We start from the raw sequence: 12,126 nt of genomic DNA on the forward strand, positions 1-12,126 counted from the left end.
GTTAACAGAAACAACAGTTAACAGAAGCAGCGCATGTGCGCGAACACGTGCATGTGCACGAACGCGTGCATGTGCGCTCAAGAGCGAGCTTGCGCAATGCATTATGGGGAAGATTTGCTTCGCTGCGGCAATGTAGTGACCATCGGATGGTCCCTACAATTCCCATACATTATATATACTAGTCCTTACCCGTTGTGAGATATTTGCCCCCCCCCCCCCTTGTGGCCGTGAAGGGTACTGCGCCCGGGTGCGTTGTAATTGACTAATTAATTAATTAATAATCATTAATGTGTCAAATCGAAAAAAGGGCTTCGTTACGCCCTCCATTCATATGGTCAATGCCTGTGTGAAAAGTGGGACTGATTGGTGCAGGCAGTAAGGAGTTACGGCACTGTTTACACACACACACACACACACACACACACTCAGACATTGTTAGAATTATAGTATGATGATGATGATGATGGTAGTATGATGATGATGATGATATATTACATCAGTATACATTCGATCATATCAAACTCCCCACATTTTCAGAAACTCAAACACCATTGTGTAGATTCACTCTTGTTTGAGTCACTGAGGAGCTGCCTGAGCATTTCACACAGCAGACAAAATATGCTTCTTATAACTCCTGGGTATAAGCCTCTTTCATTGACGATGCTGAAGTAAAACAACATTATTGAAATGGTTTTTACACTGGATTGTCACAGAAAATATTACCCATACATCACCTAATCAACATGAGTTAGACTTTAATATATTAGCACCCCTCACTTCACACGGGTGTGATCAGGGCATGCCCAGCCCAGCAAACTACTAAGAATCCAAGAATGCATGTAAAACATCTCGCTCTGCTGTGGTCCTATGTGGCAGTGGTTCTCAATCTTTTCAGGCTGTGATCCCCCCCCAAAATAATCACATTTGAACTGGGAAGGGAACCCCCCTGATAAGCACTTGGAATTGTAGGAGTTAAGATATTACATTTAGTTTGACTTGGTTCTACAGATAAATATAGTGAAAATAGCAGATTGCTTGTAAATCAGCTATTTTCAAATATTTGACAGTAATCGGTAATCCGTTTTTATAGTATAGTTTGTTGATTCATTAATGCAGTGGTCTTAATTTCTTTATTTTTGAGGTATTAAAAAAGTCACCTCACTGTCATGTGGGGACCCACAGGTTGAGAACCATTGCTATGTGGGGCACTGAAATGTTTAAAGGACCTATAACATAAAATTCAACTTTTTCAATTTATTTTGTGTTTTTGGGGCTCCCATGTGTGTTTTCTATCCCCACAAATAACCAATTTTGAACAATCAGGCCTTCATGTCATATGGGTGGCTTCATCGTGATGTCATCAATGTCACCCTACTTTGTATAATTCTTCAGTCTTCAGTTCCAAATTTGCATTTCCACTTTGTTTACAATGTCCACCATTGTTGATTTTCCAAGCTGGCATGGAATGGAAACAAGCCTGGTTTTATCTAGCATCAGTATTATAATGACTCAAATATTAAATAATCTGCATATCAGCACCCCCACCACCTCAGGACATTGTGGTACTGCAGCTAAAACTGCTTTCAAAGTCCAGAAAGAAATGACAAGGCCTGGTTATATCAGAGTGGTGATTGAGGCTCAAACCATTAGAAATAACTTTGAGGGACATAGACCATATGATTATTAAATATTAAAAGCAGTTTTAAAATGCATGTTATTTGCGCTTTAAGACGTTGACGTTGAGTGAGTTGTTGCTTTTTTCTCCTCCTCCTCCGTGCCCACAGAGTATGTGTGAAGAAGTCGACGCAGGAGCGCCTGGCCCTGAAGATTCTCATTGATCGACCCAAGGCCAGAAATGAGGTCAGAGTCACCCAGTTATGCTTGTGTTATCAGCTATTTTGCTGTCTCTGGCTGCCTCTCAGGCTCTCAGTCAGGACTATCTATCGACATACTTCTGCCTCGGTCTGTTCTGTATGCCTGGCTGACCATTTTGGTTGTCAGACAGGCATACCTTGTTTTTCCATCAATAATTCTATCTGTGTGTTTTGTATCTGTTGTGAATACTATCTTTCCATAGCTCTCAGTGCCTCTGAGCTTCTCCATGTCATTGGCAGAACCCTGCTCAGATAAAGCTGCTTACAGTTACAGCGCTTGAGCAGGTCAAAACAGTCTTTCTTGCCCCATACAACACTGACACACACACACACACACTCACACACAGTGCCATATCCTTGAGCTGTTTTTGTCCGCTGTTTGCTTCTAAAGTTCTCTATTTGTATTCTGTATTCTTCTGTTTTCTGCAGTGCACAGGTATAGTCTGCCTCCAGCCATGGTGTATTGTTGTCACCGCATGTCTTATAATTGCAACAGCGGAAAATTTTCATCAGTCTGATGAATATTTTACATTTTACTATTATATTACAATTTATATGTTTACTTTAGCTATAACAAATGAGACACAAAATGTGTTATTTAATATCTATGCCTTTCCAGTGTTTCAAACTTTTTGCTGTTGCTGCTTTGACACCTGAATTTACCTCTGGGGATCAATAAAGGTTTCTTATCTTGGAGGACATTGTTATAGTAAGTGATTAATCATATTCCATCTCACCTCTGTATAGGTCCGTCTTCACATGATGTGTGCCACCCACCCAAACATAGTCCAAATCCTGGAAGTGTATGCCAACAGCGTCCAGTTCCCCCATGAGTCCAGCCCAAGGTGTGTGTGTGTGTGTGTGTGTGTGTATGTGTGTACACTTGTTGCGGTGTAAAGCCACAATTATTTCCTGAACACTCAGTTAATACTGAGTTTTACTACTACAGCCGTTGCCCACTACCTGCAGATCAATACCATGTTAACACCCCGAACGCCCGGGGTTATTTAATCCATGAAATCATAGCGCCCAGGGATTTATAGCAGCGGAGCACTTTTACCGACGGACGGGATGTTATCCCGGATGTGGCTGAAGCAGCTAGATGTAGCCAAAACGATCGACAACAACGGGAGGTATGATTAATTCTACCGCGACTAGTAACTGGACCACGGTGGGCCGTCTAACACATAATCTTTGTTAGAATTGGACGGAATGATTTAGATCAAGAGTTATTAACGTTTTAAGATTTTCGGTCTCGTCGGCTAAACAGGGGGCCTAGGGGGGGAACATTTCACTGTTGCGCAACATCAAACGTTGCGCAACAGACTCTCCCAGCCTGTGGAGCGATGCGATCGGTTTTGATATCAATAATCTCCGTCCTTTTGATCAATCTTCGCCCTGGGCGCTGGGCGTTACTAATTGAAAAGGCGGAGAACTTCGTCCTGTGCGCTCAGGGTGTTAATCAATAAGTATTTGCACATTGCACGCACAGGAAGGCCCACCTTTCGAAACAGATGCCTTTTCCTTCCTCAAGTCTCTTTCTTCTACTTTTCCACAGAACTGCACTATAAAAATACACTTCAATAAAATACACCATTTCATTCAACAGTCAGAAGTATGGTTACTGATAGGCTACTGGTAAAACCACACACTGGCCTAGAAATGTGTGGGAGTTTGCACACGATTATCTTTTGCTATATTTTCGATCCTCTGTAAACCAGTTGCCTTCCCCCAATCATCATCTATCCATCTCTACGTCTATGTCTCCATCTGTTATCAATGTTGCTTTCTTCTAGAGCGAGACTACTAATCGTGATGGAGATGATGGAGGGTGGTGAGCTGTTCCACCGAATCAGTCAGCACAGACACTTCACTGAGAAGATGGCCAGCCAGGTCACTGAGCAGGTACACGCACGCACGTGCGCACACATACATTCTCTGGCAGATGACTACGTCTATTTTTTAAGTGTTTTACATATCGTGTTTGTCTACTACTTTATCAACACTTCTCCGCCCTTGTCAGTCTGTTTCTTGAGCTTTGCACCCAATAATATTCTTGCTCATAGCTGCCCTCCTACGTGGTATTACCATGCTTTTTTATTCTTTGTTCTTGCTTAATGTAAATCGCTCTGGATTAAGAGCGTCTGCTAAATGCCTAAATTGTGGGCCAACTAGCTACTGTAACATTTGGGGCTGTGTCCACAGAATGCATTTCTTGAGCTGGCATCGCCTGTGTGTCTGTGACGCACTGCTTCTTTTGGAGAGGAGCATGGTAATTTACCATCCAACGTTAAATCGTTATCACAACCGTGAGAATGTTTATGTTGTTACTTTCAGCTAAGCTGTGTTTGCTAATAATGCTGTTGACAGGACCTTCGAGCAGAGCAGCGGTCAATGGGTTTGAACGTTGCGGGTTACGATAAACATTGCGTGCATGCGCTCTGGACATGATATTCAAAGAAAAAGTATTTCTGTGGACACAACCCCTTGTCAGCCTTGCAGTCAAAACTCTAAGCAATGAATACCCAGTCCACTCAACGCAATAAGCGTTTTATGCAAAGATGTGACTGAGCCTCTTTCTTTGCACTTTTTAGATCAGTCAAGCGTTGGAACACTGTCACTCTATGAATATTGCACACAGAGACCTGAAGCCGGAGAATCTCCTCTTCAAGGACAATTCTCTGGTAAGGTATAGGTAACAAAGGTACACACACACACACACACACACACACACACACACACACACGTTTGCCATGTCTGACCATTGGCACCATGTCACATGACCACTGCTGGTTCAGAGTTCAACCCATATTCTAATAATGCAGGACACTTAACTAGACTTTCCTGGCAATAGCCACAATTCAATTGTGGAAATGGTATTCAGTATGTAATATTAGCACCAGGCTAGCGCCTAACATACATTCTTGCACGAGCAACCCCTTCTCTGATATTTCTGTAACCCCCAAGACTGGGCTCTTCAAGAACCCCCACCTACCCCCGAGTGAAACACAACCTATCTTGACCTCATCCAAGAGACACAGCTATTGCTATTACTACCCTTCTCAGTGCAATACCAGTGAATTACCTTCGTGTTTCTAGGCTTTCCACACAGAAATTGAAGATGCACAGTGGAGATGGTGTCACATCATGCGTTTGTTTTGACACTGCAGCTGCACCTATATACTTGGCATTAACAAATATACTAAAATGGTGTGCCTAATGAAACGGGACAACCCACCACAACTTGAACACAGGCTTTTATTGCATTTAATAACAGCATTTTGTTTTCAGTTTTTGTGCCCTGTCCAATCTATGTGGTTTTCCAAATAAAGGGTAATTGTTTCTTTTTTAGGGGGCCAGTAGAGCTACTTTGTCTTAGGGTTCTGAATGCATGGAAGTCAGAGAAACTTACTTACTTACTTGGTCTACCTCTCTTCCTTCTCCCTTGTGGGTTCCAGAACAGGGCATATCTTGTGATACTAGATGCAGGCTTGCGAAGGGTGTGGCCAATCCATCGCCAGCGACTTTACTCTTCCACAGGGTGCCACAGTTCCAGGTTACTGATTGTGTTAGGCCAGCGGATTCGGAGGATTCTTCTAGGCATGAAAGTTGATGAAAGTCTGTTTTTTCTTCATGGTGTTAACTGTTGTTCTCCAAGTTTCTGCTCCATACAGCAGAACAGGCTTTACCATGGAATTAAAGATCCGGATCTTCTTTTTTTTATGGGTAGATCTGAGGATCCCCAGACATTCTTCAGCTGATGGAAAGATGTTCTTGCTTTTCCCATCCAAACTTTCACGTCAGCACTCAGCATCTGTCCCGCCAACTTTGTCAACGATGCTGTCTAGATATGTGAAGCTCTCCATCTCCTCTAGTGCTTCACCTTCTAGTGTGATGGGGGTAACGTTGTCAGTGTTTATTTTGAGGACCTTGCTCTTTCCTCTGTGGATGATGAGACCAAGGCATGTTGAGATGTTTGTCTTCTCCTCCTTTTGAAGTTGGGTGTGGGGAAAGAAGAGCCAGGTCATCAGCAAAGTCAAGATCGTCTAACTGTTTCCAAGGTGTCCACTAGATGGCATTTATTTTCTGTGCTGTGCATGGCTTCATGACCCAATCAATGGCCAACAGGAACAGAAAAGGTTTGCCCCACTCCTGTCCTCACCTGGAAGGCATTGGTGAGTTGCTGGCCGTGTACCACCCTGCAGGTCATGTTGGTGATCTTTTTAGGCACCCCATAGTGTCTCAGTAGATTCCAGATTGTCTCCCTATATGCACACTGTCAAATGCCTTTTCATAGTCAATAACATTGACATAGAGAGGTGAGTTGCAATGTTGCAATCTGATCCGTGCAGTATCTATTCTTTCGGAAACCAGCTTGATGGTTTCGGAGGTGTGGGTCAACTGCATCTTTCAGCCTATTTAACACAATCCATGCCAAAATTACGTCCTGGCACAGGGGGTTATAGTGCTTAAAATGTAACCTGTCGTTCCTTGGCTTGGAATGGAGCAATCTGTTGAAGGTCTTCCCTGGTATAGACAACGGTGTTATTCCCCTGTAGTTGGAAGTCTCTCTTGTTCGCGTTTCTGTAAACATGTGGTTTTTTTAGTTGTTGTTTAGAGTTGTTAGCCCCACGTCCAAGCCCCAACTTGGAGGGCCAGGTGCTGCCTTTCGTCAAGCCTCTCCCCTGAAACCCCTGAGGCCTTGGTTGAACCTGCCAGGGGTTTGACCTCCGCCGGTATAGCCCTCAGAGTCACAGAGGCACACAAGACTCCCCACCGCGACATGGTAGCAACACACAGGGAGGAAAGTCTGAGAAAACTGTGCTCTAAATAGTTTTCAGCCACGTTCTCTGTTTCCTCCTCTGATTATTTGTCTTGTTCCACTCAGGATGCTCCTGTGAAGTTGTGCGATTTTGGCTTCGCCAAGATTGACCAGGGAGACTTGATGACCCCTCAGTTCACTCCTTACTACGTAGCACCTCAGGTACAAAACACACACACACACACACACACACACACACACACACACACACACACACTCACACACACACAGACTTACAGATGCAATATTATTAAACGCCTATCCCATCCAGTATTATTACTTTTATTAATTACATTTATTTTATTATCTCATTGTATTGTTATGTTAGCACAGTCTCTGTGAAACATGTTCCACCCGCATTTCATTGCTTGTACCTATTATGAGTAAATGACAACTAAACCAGTCATTCTGTCCTACAAGTGACCTGTTGTTAATTACAGTAAGTGTGGATTTCTGCTTAACATACACTTGTTCTCCAGGTACTTGAGGCTCAACGAAGACACCAGAAGGAAAAGTCTGGAATCATACCTACCTCACCCACTCCCTATACCTATAATAAGGTGAGACATAATCCACTGGCCTGTTTGTGGCCTCCACCTGATGCACCCAGTTCTTCATAATCTGATCCTTTCCTATTAAATTTGTTATCTACACCAGGCCTTCTGGCCGTAATCTGTGTCTCTCTCACTCTCTCCTCATCCTCCCTCCCTCCCACCCGCTTCTCCTCCAGAGCTGTGACTTGTGGTCGCTGGGTGTGATCATCTACGTGATGCTCTGCGGCTATCCGCCGTTCTACTCGAAGCACCACAGCCGCACCATTCCCAAAGACATGAGGAAGAAGATCATGACGGGCAGCTTCGAGTTCCCCGAGGACGAGTGGAGCCAGATATCCGAGATGGCCAAGGACATTGTACGCAAGTAGGTCCCCCCCTCCCCCTCAACCTTTCTCTACTCCCCGACGGCGAGTGGCTCAATGTGTCCCATTGACGTGTCTTCAAGTATGAGACGGCTCTCTCGTTTGAAGTCACTCTTCATAGTGATGTCTGCCAAATGTGAATGTAAGACTTTGTCCAAGGACACCATATGCATCTCTGCATCTTAATGATTCCTACAGTGTAATTTAAAGAAATCCTACTCAACTGTCAGGACCTGTTGAGAGGACCTTACATTTCATCACTGGTTACGGGACTTCTTCTTTAGACAATTCTTAACATTACCATCACTGCATTACTCAGCATTGTCCCTGCACACACATTTATAGAGCCGTGTGCCCGGCGCCCGCAGATGTCAGTCATCAGATGACATATGCTTTTTTCTTCCGAGTGTCTGTCTAATGTTATTCAATATGATGGTGCGTAGTTTCACACTAACTAACTAGTTAAGTGTAGCAGACGTAATAATGCAGCAGCCGTAACATTGTTATCATTGCCATCCACAATTAGACCTACGTTTCAGCCCATAAACCATGATACAGTTCACAACCTTGCTGTCATCCAGATGAGCTAATGCACACAATGCATAGCCGGTTAGAGTGGAGAGAGCAGACTGAACTGTAATGGTTGGTGAGCTTTATTTTTATGATTTGTGCACACAATCCAGTGATATAAGAAGTAAAAAAAGAAGACGCAAGCATTGTAATCTTGTAGAGATTATATTTTCAGATAATGTTCGCCTATTTTGACAATTGTTCCCCTATTATGACATGCCCAGAATAGTGATGCTACTGTAGTGTTCCTGTGTGTAATATATTGGGCTAAGGCTTAAAACGTTTTGTTTTTTAGACTTGAGCTAACTCTTCTTTTTCGCACGTGTTTGGCATCCTTGCATAAGAAAGTAGGATTTTTTTTAATGTTTTATTTTTGTTGACCATTGAGCCATGGCCCAGGCCAGGATTATTTTCTTTTACCCACAGAACACGCTTAAGGAGCTGCTGTTTTTAATAGCGACCTCTATTAGATTAGAATGCACTTTATTGATCCCTTGAGGGGAACTTGAATTGTGACTGTTTAAACTTTAAAGTAAACAACGGTCCATACTGCACAAAATAAATGCAAGATAGAATTAACTGACTAGACTACTATTCCTCTATCTAATCAGTATTTATATATAGTACATGGTCATGGTCTTATATATTGGCAACTGGACCCAGTTCAATTAGTTTGTTTCTATCAACACAGAAATAGAAATGCAATGAAGATGATGCAAGACATGTTTCATGGGGTGTTTCAGGGTGTATGTCAACATACACCCTGTATTGACAATCTTGTGGCCACTTATGCTGTGGCCACAAGATATTACATGCCCATGAGACCCTGCATTTGTGGCTACTACCACTGTAAGTTGAGCCCACTAGAAGAGGATCTTGTGCCCACAACATAACTAACTGCCTATCCCCTTTCGTACAATGTGTAGGGGATGCATGTGTACAAGTGTACATTGTACAACGTATTTCTGGACTGGTTCTTCCCTTTTGCCTTCCTAACTTCCAGGCCGTTTCCCTACTACGGTGTTACCGATGATACTAGGCTCTGTTCCATTTAGTGTGTGGTCACTGTAGTGGTTCTCAAACTTTTTAATTTTAAGGAACACATAACTTACGGGAGTCTGAGAGAAATGGACCCGTATGTGTCCATTTGGTTCCATTTGTACACTCTCAGAGTTACACACCCGTACCGTGCCATTTGGAACCCATTCACAAACACTCAGATGTGTTCAGGACCTACTGGTGTAGCAGAGTGTTTCCAGTGAGCCAACACACACAATAGCAGCACCCTGACTCTGTTTGACCAGAATGGTACAGAGCCTTCACTAGTATCAGTGGTAACACCTGTGAAGGAAGTAGGGAAGGGGACCGGTTTAAGTTTATTCCAAAATGGCGTGTGCGCATAGAGGCTTTCCATCGTTCTCCCCCTGTACTCTGCACATCTGAACTCCTCTCCTCCTTCTGCAGGCTGCTGAAGGTGCTGCCAGAGGAGAGGCTCACTATTGAGGGGGTCTTAGCTCACCCCTGGCTCAACTGCACCGAGGCTCTGGACAACGTGCTGCCCTCCGCTCAGATGATGATGGACAAGGTTTGTGTGTGAGGAATCATAAAATTCTTTATTTTGCACATGTAAGGAAATTGATGTAGTGAGTTGGGTGCTTTGTATGTTCAGATGATGCGGTACACTCACTGTATTAAGTTCTCTAATGTCATCTATATTAAACAAACTAATAATAGTAAGGTAATTCACCCAAATCTACATTTCTCTGTTGCTTCCCCTTTCCCCTGTCACTGTTTGAAAGACTTATTTCAGTAAATAAAATAATTTAAAACACTACAAAGGTGTGCTCAGCTGAGAGGAAATCTCTGCATAGAGGCACACTCAAATAATAATATACTGTTTGACACATTAACGGCACACGGTGTGTCTCTCCCTCTCTCTCTGTGTCTGTGTATCGATTGTTGTGTTTGCATACTGTAGGAACGGTTAAGTTACAACTTAACCATGTGGTCATGCTTGTACTCCGGCTCCACCCTCTCTCTGTGTCTTTCTCTCACTCCCTCTCTCCATCAGTCTCTGTCCATTTGTCTGAGTCAGTAGGAACTAAGTGGAAGAGATGGACTTGGCAGTTTCATAAATCTTGCCAATGAGAGTGAGACCAACATTACTTCAATGCAGGAATAAGAGTGTTAGCATTTCAGTGTGGCTTGTGCTACAAGGACAGAGGAGTCCTGTAATTGGCTACTAGTAGATCCCATACACTTTACGGATTGCTTGCGCCCAATTGGCTAGTTTAACTCTTGTTTCGCTTACATACATCCCATACCTGTAGATAGATTACATAGATTGAGGAAATAAATACAGCTGTCAATTGTCGTTTTGTGAGATTACTTGCAGAAAGGCTAACAGGTTTACACGAGCTTGTATTGATCCAGTTTAATTTCCCACTTTATTTTTTAGTATTTAATTAGGACAGGAAGGTAACTGAGAGCAAAGAGATGGGAGACATGTCAGGAGCCTGTTTTGAACTCGTCATTGGAACTCCCAAGAAGCATGTGGTCTGTGCATTAACTTGTTGAGCCACTAGGCATCCCACACAATTTAGCTTCTTTTTCATGCTAAATCTATTCCTGAATGCCAAGGTTTCTGAATGGACTGATGAAGGTAGTGTAGTGAAACCCTGCTCAGGTTTTCCTTTTGTGCTTATTACTGACGCCTCTCTCTCTCTCTCTCTCTCTCTCTCTCTCTCTCGTATTTCTCTCATGCCTCTCTCTTCTATTTTGTATCCCTTATTGTCTGTACCCTTCTAGGCAGTTGTAGCTGGTATCCAGCAGGCCCATGCAGAGCAGTTGGCCAACATGAGGATTCAGGATCTGAATGTCAGCCTGAAGCCACTGAACTCTGTCAACAACCCAATTCTCAGGAAGCGGAAACTGCTTGGGTAAGGTTAATAATCATCTTGCTGCTTGGATCTTTAAAAGGATTCTCTCACTGATTGATACATAGGGCCCTCTCTTCTGCCTGGAAGGCACATTCCGTACTATCCCGACTCAGTTGTTACATTCACACATCACAGATGCAACGCGTTTTGAGCTTGTAGATAAACAATTTTTGTACATTAAATGTAGTATGACGAAGTGGGGCATTACCCTCATTAAAGCCTGAAATATGGAGATGCAAGATTACTGCCCAACAGTAAAGATATGTGAGCGAGCCGAGATCCAAAATATATGCCATTTGTGTGTGTGCTGATGTAGTGTCTGTCTGACACCGTGGTTAGCAAAAAAAACTGTTTAGAAGGTCTCCACTAAAACAAGTTTAGTTTAATTCCACTTTTGTCAGGTCAGTGTGAGAGTCTATGTCCTCACAATCGATGTACTATGTATGTATATTACCTATTATTTCTGGTCCATATGGAAAGAAATATTGTTTTATGTGTTCATTCCAGCCCGAAGCCAAACGATGGTTTCTTCATTCATGACCCAGAAAACGGAGGGGAAGACTCCAATGTAGCGCTGGAGAAACTACGAGATGTTATAGCCCAGTGTATACTACCGCAGGCTGGTCAGTACACACACACACACACGCACACACACACACACACACACACACACACACACACACACACACACACACACACTGTTCTATGTATTACTGCTGTTACTTCTGAGCCTTGTCCTTGGCCTTTATTGACAGCAACAGTGGAGATAGACAGGAAACAAGGACAAAGAACCAGGACCCCACGCTCAGGCATTAGAGCCTGTGTCGTACGCGCCCTATCAACTTAGTTGTCGGGCACCCAACATTCGTGATTGATGGAGAATCCAGTGAATATTAAATTATAATTTGGCTGTCAGGGATTTACAGTATGTGACATTGTTTGGTACAAACTAAAAGTAGTTGGTGCATATTTCTGCATGTGCATGTGTGTGCTCACTGTATGGCA

General features: G+C 43.2%; 1 protein-coding gene across 2 annotated transcripts in view; it reads left to right on the forward strand.

Annotated features, from left to right (window-relative positions):
- The window catches only part of mapkapk5 (MAPK activated protein kinase 5), a 28,334-nt gene that overhangs the window by 6,120 nt on the left and 10,088 nt on the right, over nt 1–12,126 (forward strand). The window contains exons 3-12 of one of the 2 annotated variants that reach the window (XM_083784237.1): nt 1,785–1,860; nt 2,622–2,719; nt 3,671–3,779; nt 4,469–4,558; nt 6,763–6,858; nt 7,176–7,256; nt 7,427–7,614; nt 9,647–9,773; nt 10,991–11,121; nt 11,629–11,744. In XM_083784237.1, coding sequence (XP_083640363.1) covers nt 1,785–1,860; nt 2,622–2,719; nt 3,671–3,779; nt 4,469–4,558; nt 6,763–6,858; nt 7,176–7,256; nt 7,427–7,614; nt 9,647–9,773; nt 10,991–11,121; nt 11,629–11,744 — 1,112 coding nt within the window. The remainder of the gene's footprint in view (nt 1–1,784; nt 1,861–2,621; nt 2,720–3,670; nt 3,780–4,468; nt 4,559–6,762; nt 6,859–7,175; nt 7,257–7,426; nt 7,615–9,646; nt 9,774–10,990; nt 11,122–11,628; nt 11,745–12,126) is intronic. The other variant, XM_083784238.1, reaches the window with a different exon arrangement.

Source organism: Protomyctophum parallelum, assembly GCF_964188405.1.
Source record: "Protomyctophum parallelum genome assembly, chromosome: 15".
Taxonomy (NCBI): domain Eukaryota; kingdom Metazoa; phylum Chordata; class Actinopteri; order Myctophiformes; family Myctophidae; genus Protomyctophum; species Protomyctophum parallelum.